The following is a 20,510-nucleotide window of genomic DNA, read 5'->3' on the forward strand; positions in this document are numbered from 1 at the left end:
CAGCTCCTGGCTTTCACAGGAGGGTCACTGCTCACTGTCATAGCTGTTCCTCAGTGTAAAGCAACGCTGATAGGACACAAGGCACTTCTTGCAAGTCTTAGGAACACCCAGGTGGTACGAACAGCTAGGGGAAAAGCGTGTTGCCAAAATGTGGCCGAGGGCAGCAGGTAGAAAGCTCTGAAACTGAAGCCATTTCTCTTCTGGAACCGAGGCACTTGAACTCAAACCTTTTTATTTCAACTGCTTGGGATTGCTTCTGTTGTAAAACCGATGTCTGTGGAGTCTGGCTGTGTAATAAATAACTGGGACCACAGCCTAATCCCTCTCCAAGGCAACCAGACGGTTCAGAAATTAAGGAGTTCTGGCAGCTGGATACTTGTCGTGTGACATAAGCATTAATACTAGTTTATGCTATAATTCTGGTATTTAATGCCAGTCTGTTTGGAGAGGCTTTGGAAAATGTAGCAAGTAAAATATACCAATTTGCATGTTAGGAGATGGAAGCCATCTGGGGCATCTTGAGGATTGTGCTGTGACATAGGTTCACAGTGATGCTGCAGTTTCTCTGGCTATATCAGATCAGCTCAGAAAACAAAATTTAGTGAAAACATGTATGACGGAGCTAATGGTTAGGTAATATGTCTGAAAATCTTTTTCAGACACCAAATTTCTTTGAAGCTGGTCCAGAATTACTCAGAAAACACTTCTGCCTTGTGTGCTAGACAATCACAACCATGTCAAGTTTCCATGTAAATGTCAGACATGTTGAGATGGCTTTGAAAGCATTTGAATATGAAAGAGCAGGAAATTTCACTGTAAATAGAAGGATTAGGGAAAGGTCTTCAAGGGCAAAAAAACAGGAGTTCATATTTGCATTGCAGCTTCCTGTCAAGTTCAGCAATTTAGTGGTAAAATTTGGGTAGGCTTTTTGGTAGTACTCCATGTTTACTTAATTATAAGTAGCAAAGCTATGTGGCAATGAATTGGTGCCTTGTAGATACCAAAGAAATCTAGCTAAGTTTGCTTTAATCTTTGTATTTAATGCATTTTGATAGAACAAACAGCCTTCTAACATCCCACAGCAGGAGTTGCAGCCTTTTCTCTGGGTGAGTTTCTCTTGAGGACTTTCCCTTACTTCATGTTTATATTTGAGTTTTGTGGGATATAGCATATTAATTTCCTTGCAGCACAAGCAATACAAACATCTCCAAACTGGGCAAATATCTCGGTTTCAGTATTACAAAATTCTTTGTTCCTGCTGGTGATGGAGATGGTTGAACTCAAGGAATGTGAGGATTTCAGTCTGCATCCATAGAAGAGAGAGGACTGTTGATTGTTTCTTTCATTTTGTGTCAACATCGACAGCTTTGCTGGAGCCCGAAACCCTGTGGCACCGCAGACAGAAGCGACCTTTTTGTTAACTCCAGAAGGTGGTGGTGCCCTAAAGCTGGTTCTCGGGCTGTGCTGTGCAACTGGGGGGCAGTCACAGCAGTGCAAGTAGCTGAAGTGTTGCAGTTCCTGCCTCCATGCATGAGGTGGATTATTACTGTGCACCTCCTTTTTTTCTTAGCTGTGGTAGCTGTTCAAAGTTAATAGGCATAAGATAGTGGTGTTTTTTGGTTCTTGGTTTTTTTTAATCTGTAAATTCTTTAGATTGGTACAGACAAGACAGGTCTATGTCGAAAGGGCATCTTCTTAATGGTATCCTTTTCTGACTGAATCTCTGCAAAGGGTGGGACTTCCAGAATTACCACAGTGGCTGTGTCCTTGTTACTCCTGACTTCACTTGCAGCTAGGTAGGCTGACAGAGAGCACTTTGCTGAGCTGGTCTCTGATTTTAGAGCTACTCTGTCAAGGGTGATATGATTGTATGTTTGTGTTGGTCCTTTTTGACTTTCCAAACTACCTACATTTTTTTCATCTGTATTTAAATATGTGTACATTAATCACTTTATAGTGATGGTGCAAAACATATACAAGTTGCAAGACTGTTATTATCAACTTGATTTAAGAAAATACTTATCAAACAGTTATAACTGGATAAAAAGTAATGTACAAAGTTTTGTAGCATTCTTAAGTTGTCTGAAGCTCTCGCCACACGTTGAACAATTTCTAGTTTTCAGAAAAGTTTCTGCCCTATTTATTTGCGTTTAAATATGAATAGACATGATATTTAGGAAAGCTGTTTCATAATTCAAAATTAGGATAAAATGAGAATCTACGTTTTCATTTTACTCCTGAATTAACCTTGAGAGGCCTTTTTGCATACCTGAAGTTTTTCAGCTTCAGAATCACTTTGTTGCCTGCAGCAGATTGTAACATCATGGATTTGTCACTTTACTTAGTTTTATTCTCATTTCAGGAATGCACCTGCTTGAGTTTTGGGAAGAGATGAACAGAGTTATCTCAGATTCTGAACTGATGACAGGAGTTCCCTACTCATCTGCAGTACCTGGACTGACACAGTATCTCCAGAGCATCACCAAACTTGTGATATCCGTGCTGTCGGTGACGACAGGTGCTGATATCCGGAGCAGCAGTTCACCTGTTGCAAAGAAAATAGCCAAGCCACCATTGTCAATAGTTCATCTCCTTCATAGTGAGTTTCATGAAGTACGTCTCCTTGCATTGGAAGCAGTATTGCTCTGGCTGAAACAAGCAAATGCCAAACAAATTACAGAAGAAGGTGTATTGTGTTTGCTTGTTGACTTGGAAGGCATTCTTCTCACAACGGCTCTGAAGGAAAAGAATCTCGAGTGTTTTTACAAGGTAGGAGAGTGCTACTTTATTGATGTTTGGTATGTTTTCACTAAATGATATTCTTAATTTTTACTAGTATATTTCAAACATACATGATGTTTTTAAATACTGTATGAGTAGTTTTTTGTTGTTGTTGTTTTGTTTTTTACCATTGAATAGATCTTTGTTATAATTCTGTATCATGTTCTTTTGTAAAGGCAAGAACTTCTTTGCTTTTTTAACGCTATCAGGGGAGAACCTTAGAGTGGGGCTTGAGTCGGTGATTTAGTAGTCTCACATGTACATGTTTGTAAATTCTTTGTGAATTGTGTGTGCAGGTGCTGGAAATTCTTTACATGATGGATCTCAGAAAAGTTCTTCCAAAGACTGAATGCGCTATAAAAATGAATCCAAATGAGCTCTTAACCTGGAGTTTAAACATTGTAGATACCTCCAACAGGTATGGTCTGCCATGAATATTAGATACTTGTTTTTGAAAAACCTTGAATATTCAAGTGTCAATTTATCAGATTTTTGGGCTGTACATTGATTAAAAGTTCATATAAGCATGGCTTATTTTGAAAAAAGGTATCTTTTGATGAGATTTTTTGGAGAAGTTAGATGTGGATCTGAATTGTTAAAATGGCCCTCAAGTCATACTGGCAAGCCCCCAATAAACGTCCAGCAATACAGTTCATGAATAATAAGTTACTACAACTATCAGATGATAGCCAGTGACTATAGCTCTTCCAAATGGCAATCAGGAAACACCATAATGCACAGAGGTGAGGATCCAAACATACACTAAATCGCTCTGCATCTGCCATCCATTCTATTCTGGTTTTCTGTGGAAGGTCTGTAGAAAGTGACAGACATGATTTCCTTTGTTGGATTAGCAAAAACAGTTAACCTTAAAAATAAAAACCTAGGCCTAACTAGTCCTCACAAGATTATTTTGAATTTAGGTTCTGTTTCTTGTGCATTGTGGGCTGTCCAGCCATGCTTAAATCTATTCCATCCTGTAGACTGGATGCGTATCCCCAGTGCTGATCTTACTCATTTTTTCACATTATCTGGATGCAAGTGTAAAGTTTTGAATGCACAAGAGAAGAAAATTGAGACTTAAGCTGTACCTTCAGATCTGGTACACACACTGTCCTGAAGTCTAACTGGACAGGGCTGGCTGCTCCTGCTCAGGCTTCCTAACCTGCAGTATATATTGGGAGAAATTGATAGTCTAAGCTTAGGTTCAAGTGTATAGCACCTCTTTGAATGTGCATCCAGAGAAACCAAACTGTCTGTCTACTGTGTGCTCTCCTCCGTCAGTATATAGTTATTGAAACAGCAATCCTTAATGACACTGGGTCTGGAAAATCAGCACTAAGTGCCAGTTTGTAGTTCACACTGAATTAGCGGCCGTGTCTGTCTGTTCATAAAAGAATGGACAAAGAGGGTGAAAAGTGTCCAGGCTCTGAGGGCAAGACTGTCCTGTTTCTAGTAGTGGTGTTTGTCTCTTTTGGAAATCATATAAACATCATGCCACCATGTTACCAATGTATAATATTCAGGGTTTAGAGTGTAGGACGGCATTAGATAGCTGTGCACATCTGTGGTTGATTTGCACTAAATTTGTCAAGTTTAAATGATGATGTGGTGTGTTTATTTCTGGAATGAAATAAGATACACTTCGTAAAGTAACACTGGCTGGTGCTATTGAAGAGGGAAGTCATTGAAATAGCAGACCTTATTGGTCAGGCGTTGCCATTCTCTGCCAATAGACCAACCCCTTCAGAAGCCATGGTGCCAAGCACCGTCTCCTGAGACCCTTTGAGCAGTACCGAGGCTCAGGAGCCAGGAGTTGGTGTCTTGTGCACTACTGACTTTCCTAGCAGTTGTAGAAGAGAGATTTCTGAAAAGTAATGCCAGCTTGAAGAAATGCTTTTGTTTATCATTGCAAATAATGTCTGGTTTGTTTGACTCAGGTTCCATTTTCAAATGTATTTTTCTACAGGAAGTATGTAGATAGAAAAAAAAAAAAGGTGAAGATGTGAAGAAAGAGCATATTTATTTTGCGTATTAACTGAAAATTTAACTAACGTCATGATCTGTAATGTACAGCTCTGAGCGCTCAGCTTGCAAGATACCCATTGGTGATAGTCAGGAACAATTAAGAGCTAGCTGTTTTTCTTCTAGAGGTGAAATGATGGCAGAAGTAACTGCTTTGTTTTGATATGTTCTTTACCTTTTTTTCTCAGTGCTGAAATTCAAAGCATAGCTCTCAAATTTGCCTCAAAGTTGGTTATGCATCTTCTACAGAATCATCAGCAGGTAAGGGAAAACAAGCAGCTTAATTCTGGAGTTTTTGATGGTAGAAGTAACGTGGCTGCTTTTGGATAGAAGCCCCAAGCTTGTGTTTTCCTGTGTCGTGCCCCAAGCATGTGTTTTTCTGCCATTACGTCTTCCCCTCTTAACTAAGCACTGCATTCGGAAGTGAAACCTCCACCAGCAGCACCTCAGTATTTCCCTTTGAAAGTAATTCCAAGCTAAAATACATAAATAATTTTTTTTTGATGGATTAACTTCAACTTCTGAGACCATCCGAAGTAGTCACTATAACGTGGAAAGAAAAACGCTGACTAGTTAACACCCTGTATTGAACCATCCGTATCCTAAAGCGCGGCTCTGTTGTGGTTCCTGGTTGCAGGGGAGGCAGCAGGACAGCCTCTTGGGGAGGCAAGAAGGTGCGGTGGTGTTGAGGCTGATCTGGCCTTGCCAAGTCTCAGCCTGGAGGCGCTGCTTTCTGAGCACTGCAGCCCGCTGTCTGCGTGGAGTTTCTTACTGAATTTCCTCTTAAAAATCGTTTTCTGAACACTAGAATAAATATAAGAAGCCTTGTAAAATTCAAGATGCTGTGTTCTCTGTTGCTGTTTTTATGGACTATTTGATTTCGATTGATAGCAACACAAATTACTGCCTCACGTTTCTTTAGATTTTAAGTTGTCAGTCTGTGATATCACATATATATGCATAGAGCAGTGCTGATGCAGCTTTTAATACTAGGCCATTTTTATTTTTTCACATTTTCGAAGATACAAAACACACTTTATGGAAACTTAATTTTTTTCTTATAGCTGTTGTTTTTATAAAATACACAGCAGAATTGATTCACATTGTATGTTACATAAACTTCTGTCTCATTAAAAAAAAGCCACAGAATTGCACACAAGAAGTGGGAAAATTAAAATGACTTATGTTGTTAATTCTTTTTGTTTAAGAAAGGCAAAATGCACGGACTTCAAGTTATAAGCAATAAAACAACCATGTAAATTTGGGTTCACAAATAGACTTGGAACATAATGTTGCTGTGCAGTTTTCTGATAATTTATGAAGAGGAATTAGTGAAAAATGCTGGCATGATCTGAACTGTAGTGACGCTAACACAACTCCTTCTAATAAGCCTGTAAATCATGGGAGACCTAAGACATCTGTATGGAGAGTGCTTTCTGCTTTATAAAAGATCAGGTACACCAGGAGTTTTACATCTAAGTTTCTTTGGGCTTGCATTCAGTTTGTGCATCTGTAGGAGGGGTTGCTTGAGATAATGCATGTGTCCATTCAAAATTTGAGTAATTGTGATCTTTGAGGAGATTATTTTGTTTAGCCCATTACAAACTCTGTAGGAAATGCTCAGGCTCCGTCCCTGCGTGCGGCACTGGTACACAGGCACGAACCACTCCCAGTGAGGCAGAGCACAAGCAAGGTTTCATTTGCCCCTCGATGAGTCCCCCTGCACTTCTGTGCACTTTAACTCGGCTCACCTTGACATTGGTTCTCTTCTGTACCTTATCTGCTTCATTTTTTCACTTCCTTTAGTAAAAAAAAAAAATAGAAAAGGAAAAAAAAAGTACAGTTGCACACAGTCTAAATGTTTCCAAGCTGAGCTTGTGCTCCTTTTCTTTTCATATGTGAGGACTACTTCTTCCGTGTTACGGCCCAGCTGTCCCAATGGACATCAGAGTTGACAAGTCTTGGGAGCACAGTTCAATTTGCAAGCAAAATGCATGTTATTTCTTTCGAAAAAAATCTCAGAGCCATTGCTACACGTCAAAAAGAGTCAAAGCTTTGGTCCATTATTCCTGAGTTGTCATTTTCCTAGTGTATGGCTCTGACGACTAAATATTTTCCACAAGGTGGCAACTGAAGGTTTTTTTCTTTCCTGTTCTTTTTTTGTAACTCTCCGGCTTTCAGGATAGCAAGCTTTGCTGTATTTCAGCCACCAATCAACCAAGATTCCTTCAGTGTTTTGAATGCACATGCTATCAGAGCCCGGGTTAGCTCAGCAGTCTCAGTAAAAACAATTGTCCATCCCCAGTATCTGCAGAGGAGACAGGTGCAGTTGCTTTCTCCTCTTTACCAAGCACTGTATTGTTACCAAAATTCCTACCATGATTGTTTGCTACAGTTCATATGCTCTTAGCTGTTTTTCCAGATGCACGTACCAGTCTACATGTAGGATGCTCCTGTGAATTCCTTTTTTTTCTGTTACAGTCCAGTGTATCTGTCTTTAGCATTCATGTTTAGCATAGAGGACAAAAGGACATGTTTTGACTTACGTGGTCATTGGTGAGTCTGGTGTAAAGGGGTAGAGTAAGAGAATTGCCTATGAATATGGGTACAACTAAAGCAAAATCCTCCATCTTACCTGTTTGTGTCATAGCAAACCAACTTTCGAATGGACATAAGATTCACCACACTGGAAAAAAATGGGTTTTACTAATGGATTGTATCTCTTTGGCAGTTTGTAGTTTAATGTGATGGTCACCAATAGCGTCGAATGGTACAGCATACTTCTCCCATGTGTTTTCTACTTTCAGATTTCAGAGGAAGTCTTAAAAAAATGGGTTCAACAGATAATTTCTTTTTGTGGAGACGAGCAACAGACAGAAATGCTGTTAGCAGCTGCTGAGGTACTTAAAAGTATAACACCATTCCTTCTGATCAATGAGAAGCTCATTCTCGGTGAGTAGTTTGAACACACTTAATTTTCTGGATCTTTTTAGATGAAACCCAGTATCACATGACTTAAAATATAGTATGGTACATGTATATGTACACACAGTCAGAACACACAATTCAATCAAACGGTATTCTGCAAATTTTTATAGGGCAGTGTACTAAACATTATTTACTTATTTAAGCTATAAATTTATTTAAATTCTGGTAGAAAGAGCACGTGTAGAGCTTCTTGCAGTAACTCTGCAGAAGGGGAACATGAGGTGCTCTAATGTCTGTAGGCCAATATACATCTCTGTACAGATCTACTGGCTTGCAATTGCTCTCTGACCCAGGTCTTTCTGACATATTCTTTTGGTGATGTGGACATGCTTACAGTTTAACATCGCGAGCACAACAAAACTGTTGGCTGAATGTTGAAATTAAAGGCTTCAGTCTAAGAAAAACATTCTACTGTGGAACAACACATTCTACTATGAGAATGATTAGTAATTATATCACATTATATTACAGAGGTATGATGATTTTTTAAGTTAACATTAAACAATCTACTTAGAAAACCACCCAACAAACAAAGAAAAACCCTTCACAGCCTTATTCAACAAAATATTAGTGACTGAGAGAGAAAGCTATGTGAAATTCTGTGGTCTGTTGTACAGAAGAGTTTCTTGGTTTCTTGGTTTTTTTTTTTTTTAATTTAAAAACCTATCTCCCCCCCCCCCTTTTTTTTCCTGTCTTTTGTGAGCACAGAGTAAGGGGATTTTGTGACTAAAGGGCCAGGATTTATCCAAAATGGTAAAGAAATTGTTTTGCATCTTGAGCAAGACAGTAGGCTTTGAATGCTTTTGGTTTCTGTAATAATTTGAAGATAGCTATTTAGAGCTTTCTAGTTTGAATAGCTTGAGTTCACTCATATAGACTGGATACAAATTTTTGTTAGGCATGAAGAATGGTAGTATTTGTTATGCTGCAGATAACGGTGTTTTTCAAAAGTGAGCAGTTTATTTTGAGATGTCTTTTAAGAGGTATTTATAATATTTAAGAGAGCAATTTATTATGCTTGAAGTCTTAGCAAAGTGAAACAAACAAACCAACCAGTAAATAAAAGCCCCCAGAGCATCAGTGGATGGCCATTTAAATTGGCTCTTTGCCCTGAAAATCGGACCTGGGTAAGAAAGATGCAGAACTAATCCTCCATACAACCTAGAATTGCCAGTCTGGGGTTCTTCACAGCTCTGAAACTGTCAAGTGCTGCAGCGAGAATCAAGGGCACGAGCTGCTCTTGAGCTGCAGTGATATAAACCCAGAATCATTCTGTTAAGGGGGTCATGCACACACAAACAGATTTGATTTTTATGCCTCGTTCTGCATCAGCTTGTTTGACCACATATTCTTGAAAGCAGAAGCTAAAGAAAAATGCAGTTGTATGAATTGTAGCTGTAGTCTTCCTGATAGGCTTCCTTGAAGTACATTCAAGGCTTCCTTGAAGTGCATTCATAAGAGGAGGGCCAGTGCAGGTCAGCATGTACTGGATTCCCCCATTTCTCCGTCACGTTGCTTGAGTGTTCAGAAGAGTCTTTCTGGAAAATGCATTAGCAGGCTTCCACCTCTGGCAGGTATGATACCAACTTGTTTAGGTCGGAAAGCTGTTGATTGAATCTAGAATAGGATAATTATTCTGCTCCAGCTGCGCCAGCGTAACATTATTGGGCATATTGTGCTATAAAAAAGCAACTACTTTCTGAAATTATTATACTCCATGCTATTCCCAAATAGGCAATTTATATGAAATATGGGAACGCTTCTTCTGCCTGTGAAGTAAAGCCTCAAGCAGTTCATTTTGGCCAAGCAGTGCAATAGATTTAATTGTCTGGCCAGCCTTGTAATATAAATCTCTGATAGACCTGTTGATAACATGCTTGAAGCAAACCAGCACAGCAGTGAAGCAGCCACTCCGTTGTTCTCTGCGATCACCAGAAAGTGATAGTATCTCACAACTGACTGCCTCTAAAAGGGATGTTCCAATGGATTCCTTTAACCAGGATGCTCAACGAGAGCTGAAGTCAGTCCACCTTAATCATACCCCAGCAAACCTATGAGTGTGGTGACTTTTACACTTCAGCTGGTCATCCTTCATGGGGCACCCCTAAATGACACAAGGGTTTTGTAAGCTGTGTACAGCTTGTGATGTGCATTGCCTCTGGGGTGACAGGTGGAGTCTGAGTTTTACAAGATGATCTCCTCCACCTTGGCAGTTATCAGTTACAGCTGTGTGCAGGTAATTACCCACATGGATTAAGCCTGGCTTGCTCTCAACAGATGAGGGCATTAAGGGTGGCAGGGCATGTTGGTGAGTGGTGAGGTGAGGTGGACATGGGAGAAAGGGTGATAGGGAGATCCCTGCAAGGTGTGATTGTTTGATGTTTCTTGCAGGTAATGGCATTTGTGGCCAGCACTGCTGGCAATATCTGAACAAAATTTGGTTTGGCAGCCTCTGTTCTATGCAGAGTGAGACAGGAAATCCATCATCACATTGTGTTAATGGATCTCCAGCACCAAATCTTTTGCCAAGCAGGAATTATGCACTCTAGAAACTATAGAGAGTTCAGAACACCCAAAACTTAAAGTTAACTTAGAGCAATCCATTCTCTGGAATGCAACTGGAATTGAGTGATCTACTGTTTAAACCAAGCTGAGACAACCACCTAGATAAAGTTCACACACAAGCAGAAAAGATTTTTGTTATATTCCCAGTTGTCTTCCTAGTGGATTGACAGTGCATTTCTCCTGCCCTCGTTTCACTGTTTAGCTGAATTTGTCTTGTTTAAGTGTGGAAACACAATTATCTAATTTATTTGAATGTTTGTAAGAAATGGAATTCTAATTTTTCTCCGTAAATAACTATAGGTCTCTCTGATACCCTTGCGATGTGGAAATGTGTGATTCTCCTGCTGCAGAATGAAGATGTGGTAATAAGGGATGCTGCTGCTGAGGTTATACAAGTGGCACAGTCTCAAAAAAAGAGCAGTAAAGGAACAGGTATGTTAACTTTTCTTCAGTTTTCAATAATATTAGATACTTGAGAGACAAAAGTATTTCAATTCTCATCGCAAAATTCTTGCTAACTGTAAAATGATCCATGTATCTCTCAAACCCCTACCATGGAAGATAACAGTAAGTTGAGATTTTACACCCACCATGCCTTATTATTTTGTTTTTACTGTTCTTGGTATAATTTGCAATTGGTTATGTGGGTATGTAAAAAGGACAACAATAGCATTCAGCTTTACGGTTCTTGCTGTGATAAGTCAACTATCACATAAGGAGTAATGCTGGAAATTCTTTAATGCCAGCATTGCTCTAATACAGTGCAATGGAAGACAGTGTTTGGGTCTCTGGTCATTATAATAGCCTGGTCACAGTGAGGAATCCGGAAAAACAGTATTCAACTCATTGATTCGTTATTAGACCTTGAAATCCATTTAGTTCCAGATCAACGAATACAATTCTCAGAACACCCACAATGTGCTTTCAAGGACAAGGGCCCTTCTTTCTGCATGCCCTAGTTTACTCAACCCTGGTAGTTTTAAAATAGCCACAAACTTGAGTAGGCTTAACTAATTAATGTATTTTGCTTTGAGAGTCTTTGCTGAAGCATTCTTCTGTGTGCTGTGAATAAATATGAATATTGCTTCCAAGCTGATCTCTCTCTGGTGGACGCTCCTGGTCTGTGCCATTCAATAATGCCTGTACAGGCTTGGCTGCAGTCAGTACAATGTGGTCGGTCATCTCTAAGTGAACTTCTGCTAGACTGTTGATAAAGCAGCTCTCTGATTTAAAACAACCACGGCAGTAAAAATGTATGTTTTCCACTGCTGTAGACAGAAGTAGCTGTGGATGTGCTCACATGGCAGATGTAATTTTGAGCTCGTGCTGTTCAGGCACCGTGCTGTGGGGTAGGAGAAGGAAAAAGGAGGGATGTGTTAAAGATGACTTTCATCATCCTCTGAACTCCTACAGCTCTGATTCCAGCACACTCATCACAGCTCTGGCAATTTATCTGGTCCCTGCTACAGCTCTGTTGAGTATCAAGAGTCTCTGTGTATGTGTCTCAGGTCCCTTACAGTGGCATTTTGGGGCCATCCTCAAATACCTCAAGATAGTACTTTCTCTGGAAACAATGCAGTGCTGTTCACTGGCTCCTGTATTTCATCTGTTTTTCCTAGTTGTGTCTGCATGCCGTGCGATGCTCCCCCATAGCTGGATGAGAGGTTAAGGGCTCTGTCTTCCTAATTAATACCAAGGTGATATCAATACTACCAATTTGTTAAGCATAAGTGGCCATAACTGAGGAAGTAGTATCATAATTGGTTTATATTTTCAATGTTCCTAATTAGGATAGGGACCCCCTCCCCAAACTTGGGTTAACCCCTTAGTTATACTTAGTTTTGCCTTCCTGTACTTTCACTTAAACTGCTTCTAATGAAATCAACGTCTTTTACCTGTTGTGAATAGTAAAATACACCACTTTTGAAAAGAAATAATAAAGTTTCTTTCCTCCTTCATTTAGCATGTCTATTATTGTTCCTTCCTGTGACATTTTTCCTCACTAAACTCCTTTTATTTCTCTGTGCTTTGCTTTCTAGCATTCAGGTTAGGAGGGAGAGGCTTCTTGCCACTGTGGTTTTTGTTTACAACCAGATAAAAATGAGGATTACCTTCAAACGTTGTTTGTTGCTTTCATTTACACACTTTGTGTCGTGTTCATGTGAGATAACACAGTATGTTTGGGTCTGGGGTTTTCTGCAGACGTTTCATGAGTCACTAGTGCTCTCTGTCCTGGACATTTTTAAATGACATTCAAATCTCTCTATGTTTTTTTCAGTTTTCATTCTATGGAAGTCTGTTCTTTTATCACAGCACTGATTTTAAAATTTCTAAGCTAAAACACCAGAATTCACTAGAAGCCATAAAACAGCTCTCTTTATACCCTTAATTTGATAAAAATTGCTGGATATCTTACACTGACTGACTTTTCATTTCCATTATACGATGATGAATACATATTGTGGCCCAGTGGTATTATGATGAGATCAGAATGCAAGATGACTCCGGAGATCAAGACGAGAAGTGGATGACTAGAATGACTTTTCCATACGCTCTGTAATTGTTTTATCGCCATTAGCACTAGTTAACATGAGAGTGTAAGCAGTCTATTGTAATTTCAAGTTTTTCTGTTCATCAGACATTTTTATGCCCTAGTAGGCTTTATATTTCCAGAAATACTGCATTGCAGAAAGTGGTTTTTGCGACCTTTTACTGTTGTTAATTTGCTGCACACGAAGTGGGAATGCTGCTCACAAAATCCAAGCGTTGGATTTGCCAGAAACGTTGGCACTAGCTTCATTATATCTGCTCTTCACAAAACTCTTACCGATGTATACAGCATGTAAAGCAGTAGGCTGTAGCTGTTTATAGAAGGACTGAATTGGCAGCTTAGAGAATGAACACCTTAAGTTTTGGATTTATGTCTGAGATCCAAAGGAACCTCTGATTATGGCCTGATAACTCTGATTAAGGCTACGTAATTGATAACTGGTACAAGCTGGCATCTGCTTTTCCTGTGGCAAAACGCAGCATGAGAGAGCACGTACTTGTACGCAACAGCTGGAGCGAGTCTGAATTTTTATTCTGCTTCAGGAGGGTAAGATGTTTGAAGCTGGACTTCTGTTAATTGTAATAAACTTTCAGATTATTTGCATAGATTGTTAACATAACTGTTACAGGATATTTTTCCCTTGCATGCATGTTCCTGAATTACAGCACACGTGTAGCAATGTGACTGTGTCATGTAATAAGTATTTTCAGGTCATTTATAGGTGGTGAAACTGGAGGCAATTGGTTCTTTCTATTAGGGTGGTTTCACTTCCTGTAACTGCTCCTATCTGGTGTAATTCTTTGAAGTGTTACGTGAGCTCCTGGAAGGGAATATGAACTTAGTTTCTTGTTATTCCCTCATGGCTTTTAGTGAGAGGGGGAAAAAAAAAAAAAAAAAGACAATTTCCTTGAGTAACTAATCCATGCAGCTTTGGATCAGTCAAATGATGAGAGCAGTAACCTTGCAGAGTCTGAAACCCAGGGTAACAAGTGTGATAAAAGAACTGTCAAAATTACAGCCCCCATTTTCAGCCGAAAGGAGAAAAGCTCAGAAGACCAAACACTGACACACAACAGGGCTCCTATGCTTTGCCCTTCTCTCCCTCAAAACCTCCTGCAAAACATGTTTTTTTGTTTTTTGTTTTTTTTTTTTTTAATCGAAGACAATGACTTCCCCTGATACTGGTAAAATTCATTTTTATTTATGTTATTCATACAGAAGAACTTGATTTAATTTTGTAATATAAGTGAAAACTTGTAATTATGGGGGGGCAGGGGTTACTGAGGTTGGCTGGCTGCCGTCGTTTTTGGAACGGAGCAGGTCAAACAGAATCCTATCTCACTAGAAAGGAGAAAACCTTTTGTTTTGCTTGCTAAAAATAACAGCTTAATAGGTAGTTAAGGTTTTACTGATAACTTGGACAATATAAACCTGATCTGTAACTAGAGGTATTGCATGTACACTTTGTTGTTGTTTCCTCATGCGTTGAGGTGTAAACTTCTGGGGGATTGTTTTATTCCTTTAGTATGAGGGAGGGTACAGGAAGTATTGTATTCAGTGTAAATGTAGAATAGCTGCTTTGAAATCTAATTAAATTAGTGACCCATGGCTGTGTAAAGTCTAGACCTATTCACAGCAGCGTTGCTTATCCAAGAGGGTTACTCCTTACAAGAAAGCAGATTATTTAAGTCACATGGAAGGAGTTTACTTCTCTACTGATGAGTGCTTTGCTGAATATCCTGACCAGTTCAATTGCAAGAAGGAAAGTTATATTCATTGTTGTCATTTTCCTCTATGGGTTTTTTATCTAGAGAAGTACTTCCCAAAGTAAAATTGTCAGTATTAGGAAGTTTATTGGTATTAGAAAAGTTTAGATAAACCATTTACCATTATAGCTAAGCCAATGCAATTCTAAAAACCAAATACATTTAGATTAATCTTTATCTTGCTAAATTACCAAATTAACCTGAAATTGGTTTAAGAGCATTTTTAGTGTTGTCAGCATTCGCACCAATTTAGCTGGTTAGATTCAGCCCTGACAATTTTAAAAGTGAAGGTGAACAATTAGACTCACAGAGCTGAATAAATCTTTAAATGTGCCTGAATGACATAGGAGCCTAAAAGTCCTTTTGAATGTGATTTAGGCCTTGGGGAACCTCTTCCAGTGTTTAGTTGGTCAGAGGTTGGACTAGGTGATCTGGGAGGTCTCTTCCAACCTAGGTGATTCTGTGAGTGTGGCAAAGCAGTACAGGACAGAGGACAAGTTTGCTCGCTGGCGGCTGCGTAGCTCAGCAGAGCTTCGCACAGCATGCAGGAGGTAACTGGGCCCACCCCGAGCAGCACAGTCACTGGACACACAAGCATCTTAGAAAGTCAGTCCAGTGTTGTTATTAATATTTCCCTTGCTTCTTGCATGATTCTGAGGATAGGATTGGAGCTACAGATGACATAGTCACTTTTGAACATATTGCTGATAAACTCACTGAACAAAAATTCAGGTACATCGATCCTGATCCTTCTGTTCCCATTCCACATGCAGTAGAGGATACTTGTACTCTTGGGTCAGGAGTTTCTTCAAGAAAGGCAATGCAAATCTCTCTTTTCTTCTCTTCCAGAGTGTTCCCTTCCTGATATATTTGACTTTTAACCTTCAGTAAAATAGTGAAGATGACAAACGTGCTGTTGGGGAAGGGGCGGCACAGGTCAGCGTAGCAGATTTGGTTGAGGTTTTGTGGAAATTGGGTATTGACCAGTGGTTTAGTGGCCTCCAGTATCTCAGCCACCTCTTACTGTGTCAGACTAAATGCATGCAGACATGCCTTTCAGTAACTTCTATTTTGCTTATTGACTAAAGAGTGTAAATGTGTGCAAAAGAAGTTAAAATGTGCTGCTGGGGGCAGGAGGGGAATCATTTAATTAGATTAAAGAAGGAAACATTTGCAAGGTAACTTTGAATTCTTTGCTAGGCTTTAGCATTTGGCTGAATAAAACCTCTCTATTTGTGCATCACGCTGTCTCAGTGACAGGAAGAAAAGCAAAGCAGTTCATTTCTTATGCCTTTTTCCCCTCACATGAATATAGATGGTAAATTCAAATATAAACTTTTTTACTGTAGAGTAGGGGTCTCTATCATGCAGCTGTGTGCGGAAAGGCCTATTTAGTTATCTTTTTGGAGGTGGGGTGTGTAAATAAGCCTTTAGCAGAGGTAGGAAAGAAGAGAAGATCAGACCGTATTAACATGTGAAAGAGAAGAAATCTTGCTTAGATTTATGTTCTTTGATACTATTTTCTAAAAAAGCTGCGCAGAAGTTCTCACACGTATGTGCCCTAACAAGATCTCATAAATCACTCAGAAGATAAGAGATAACTCAGGCTGTGTGATATTAACGTAACACAATGGTCTGGCATTCATCATCAACACCACAGGTGATATCAGCAAATCATGGATGACTGGCATGATCTCAAAACGTGTACCCCAAAGGTCCTTTATGACCAATCCATGAAGTATTCCAGGACAAGGGACTCGGATGAAATCTGCTCTAGTTGCTAGTGAAACGGCTAAGCGTAAATGCTGGGCAAAAGTCAATGCTAAAAATACCAGTGTTGGTGGTGGTGTTCAGGTGCATGATAAGAGCATCCCACATACAACACAGGAAACAGTAAAGAAATGCGTTTTACTTTGATTACTGCCTCAGGTCCTTGTTGGCATTTGAAACCGAGTGTTTTCAGACTATTCCTTAAAGTACCTAGAAACCTTGGCCCTAGCAAAAGGAGTTGTTTTTTCTTCCACATTTCTTCCACATGTTTACCTTTTGGTGAACGTGTTAAACAGATTTCTTAAAGCTTGAATTCATCACAACATCGAGTTAATCCTTTCCTCCTCCCCAGTCTTAACTGTTACTTACACAGTGCCGAGTCCTGTGGGGGGAATGGAGTTGGCAAGGAGCTGGGGGTTGGAAGCCGTGCACCACCACGTGCGCTACACAAGCTGTAAGTCCCTACATCGCTCTCTCCTGGTGAGGCAGGTAAAGGAGAGGGACTGACGAGATGTTCAGAACTCTCTGTTCCGTATAACCGACATGTTCATCCTCCTGCCAAACCTGGGGACAGATCCACTGCTTTTGCTCTACTTTGGTGCCGGCGTGGCTTTCTAGAGAGACAAACGGGAGGAGTGTGGTGAATAAAACGAGTCGGGTTACTCTGATCCTGGACAAAGATTAATGTATAGGGTTCAACTTTTCTCATGCACTGGATGACTTGCCCTGATGTTCAGGTTAGGCTAATAGACTTCTTTGTAAACTGAGGCCTCAAACAACTCCTTTAATTGCATCTCTTAAAACCAGTTCTGGCAGCTGCCTGGCTTTAAGAAATACACGGTAATTACCTGAACGTAAACTAGGGAACTGCATGCATGCACTGTTTTGAGGATGTATTAGCTGGAGTCTGTGGCAGGATCACAGGCAATAGATTTCCTCTTTTTGGTTTAAGTAAGACTTGTGCATTTTTTTCTCTGTTTAGATTCTTTAGAGATTGATGGAGGGGTTAAAAAAACACAGTCAGAACTGGGCTGTAGAGTGTGCAGTGCTGAAACTGCCTGGAGCTCTTTCACTAGCTAACCCCAAAATGGAGATTTTTAGTGCTGCATGCAGAAGATTGAACATTTTCATTCTAGGTACGTGATGCTGAGCGCTATTGTGTGGAAAGTTAAGAGCTTCCCACAATTGAATCAATTTCAAGACCTTCCAACTGTCCTGGGTAGGAAAAAAAAAACGGCAAATTGGAAAGCTCATTTACAGAGTTCTTACTAACATCTGTGCTTCTTAAGCTACCTTGATAGTCTTTTATAATTTTGGAGTCTGTTGGTTAGAAAAATCTCCTCAGATCTTGTGATGTGTAGCAGGGCTCTTGGGAACTGTCCGCAAGTTCTCAGGGCATTGTGTTGGTTATTGAAAGAAAGCTGCTCATCATGGTAGCCAGAAGATGGCATGTTCCTGGTATTGGAGATAAGTGGAAAGAAGGTTAATGCAATTTTTTTCTGGGATCAGCTCCAGTATTTATTTTGCTTTATCAGTCTTCATACCTGCATTCTGGTAACCAGATGCACAACTCACCAGAAAGAACTGGATTTCTAAACCTGCTGTAAAAGAGGAATTATTTGAGCCAAATGTTGGGATTAAATGGGAGGAGGCATTTATCCAAATGGCCTTAAAGTAGTGGAGAGCAGAAAAGGGACATAGACAAGACCCACCCAGGCAGAAGCAGAAGAGGTCATGATAAAAACTAGAAACAACCAAAAGCAGAAAAACCTCACAGCAAAGCAGAGCTGCTCCTGTTGCAGAACAAGATGATTTTGCACAAATGACATTTATTTTAAAAAGGTTGTGCATGGAGACCGTGTAATATCTTATATTAAAAGGATGTTGCTGTGTTCTTCTTGCAACCTCAGTGGTGAAGTGTAAAATACTGGCAACGGTTTGCAGTATTATAATCAAACACGGTGTAGGACTGTATTCAGAGACACTGTAAGGAGGTGAAAGCTCTTTGGTTATGTTAGATAAAGCGCGTTGAGGATGGGAGGAAAGGTCACACAGCTGTGTGCGTGTTCCTGGAATGCACTGAAAGGGGTTCCAGCGAGGCAGATGGAGGGGGCGCTGCTGGGAACTACGGGAACACTCTGCACTCTGAAGTGCACTAGATGTTACTGAAAAGTACCATAGGCCATGTAAGGCAACATCACAGATAATGTACTTACGCTGTCGGTAATTGTACGATCGTAAGTAGAGTAGGGTTCACAGAGGACAACGTGCTTCTTAAAATGTTGAATGTTCAGCCTTCTACTTAAGCGACAATACCTCTAGCTGTTTCTATTTTTTTCCTCTTCCGTGCTTTTAGAAGTGAGTGCTTCTTTACGCGCATGCACGGTGTAGGATTTATGCAGGACCATTTAAATCCTGGCAAACTGAGTAGACGGTAACTATCTGTGCTAGTCGGTGACTACCTGATGACATGACTATGATGACCTTACATTTAAGAAAATTATTCCAGAAAGCAAAATGACACGTGGTAGAGATTATGAAATATTTACTGTGGCTAGAAGCTATAATTTGGTGTTTTTCACATCTCCTGTAATAGTTCTAGGATGGGCACAATTACAGGTCAGTTGCAAGGATGAAAGAATTGAGGTCTAGAAGCGTAAATGAATCTGGTCTCTCTGCTACAACAAATTTGGTGCTGTTCCAGAAGCAGATTTGACCTGTAGTCTAATTGTACCATCTTTTTATGTTGATATGTATATTCAGCATCTTTAACATTTCTTTTACAGCTGAAGTTCTAGTTTTATACCAGAAAAATATCTCATATTTTTATGAAAACTTTTGGAAAATCTGATAGGGAAGTAATTGTGGTCTTTCAGATTGTGTTTACAGTATGATTGTTTCCTGTTTCAGTGGTGACTCTTGAATATTTTTTAGATATTTTCCCGAGATACAGAAGAAAAATAGGCTGGAAAAGATTGAAAATGGGCTTAAATATTTTGTTCAGAAAACTCTTTGGAAGTTGCCTTTGGGCTTAGGGACCCATCGCTGAATGTGTTGTTTCCCTGTGCTTTTTTTTTCCCCTGATGCCAGTTTTTTTCTTTACTTACAAAATCAGAATAGAGGGAGGCTGTTTATGATCCCCACCTTACCTACTAAACTTGGAGTCTTTGCCTGACTAAAATATTAATGAAGAGCCATTTACTTGAAGGCAGAGAGAATTCACATCCTTCCGCAGCTGTTTATGAAACTTCATAGGACTATGAAACCAGGTTTTCTGATGCTTTCTGTAAAAATGTTGTCCCTGTTAATAGGCATGGGCCTTCCTGATGGAAGGAAAATAGCACCAGTATTGATCTTCTGCCTTTACAGCACTGCACTTCATTTCTGAGAGAGATCTATGGTATCTTAGTCTTCAAAAAAAAAAAAAAAAGGAAAAGGAAAAAAACCTGTGTTTTATTGGCTTGCTTTTTACTCTGTGACCAGTTATAGAAAAAACAAGTAGCAGTGATAATTGTATTTATTGAAAAAAGTTTTGCAAGCCAGGCCACTAAACTAGGCAAAATCTGCCTCTCCAGTAGTAAACAAAAACTTAAGGACTGATCACGTTCTTCTGAACAAAGTTAATTCATGCTTTCTGTAAATGAGCTGACAGTGCAGGAGATCTCATGCTTTGGAAGCCTTTGGAAAAAAAAATCTCTTTACATGTGAGTGGCAGAATGGCAAGGGATGCTAGGGGAAAATAAATTGTATTATCTGCCATATGCCAACTAGTTCTTAAAGGTAAGTCATGAAGAGCTGTGGTGGATTTTTAGTTTGTTTAGTCAGTTGTTTTTATTCTGTTTTGTTTTCTGTAGCTGGCATTCATAATTTGGGGCATGCTGAGAATCAACAATGTTCAGCTTCATCATCATATCTAGAATTTTGAAATGAGATCTCAACAGAGATAATAGAAGTTCCATGATATATGAAGACTGGAGGACCTAGCGTATATCTGTGTGACATTTTGCTATGGTATTCAGTATTCATACCAAGATTCAAATGCATTACTTGAATAAATGGACTCC

At 39.6% G+C, this 20,510-nt stretch overlaps 1 protein-coding gene across 2 annotated transcripts in view; it reads left to right on the top strand.

The window, feature by feature from the left end:
• Positions 1-20,510, top strand: part of THADA (THADA armadillo repeat containing) — a 169,210-nt gene that overhangs the window by 129,324 nt on the left and 19,376 nt on the right. For both annotated transcript variants that reach the window (XM_040553566.1, XM_040553567.1), the window contains exons 32-36: positions 2,363-2,769; positions 3,078-3,199; positions 4,995-5,067; positions 7,614-7,758; positions 10,660-10,791. In XM_040553566.1, the coding sequence (XP_040409500.1) occupies positions 2,363-2,769; positions 3,078-3,199; positions 4,995-5,067; positions 7,614-7,758; positions 10,660-10,791 (879 nt within the window). The remainder of the gene's footprint in view (positions 1-2,362; positions 2,770-3,077; positions 3,200-4,994; positions 5,068-7,613; positions 7,759-10,659; positions 10,792-20,510) is intronic.

Source organism: Cygnus olor, chromosome 3 (assembly GCF_009769625.2).
Source record: "Cygnus olor isolate bCygOlo1 chromosome 3, bCygOlo1.pri.v2, whole genome shotgun sequence".
NCBI classification, from domain to species: domain Eukaryota; kingdom Metazoa; phylum Chordata; class Aves; order Anseriformes; family Anatidae; genus Cygnus; species Cygnus olor.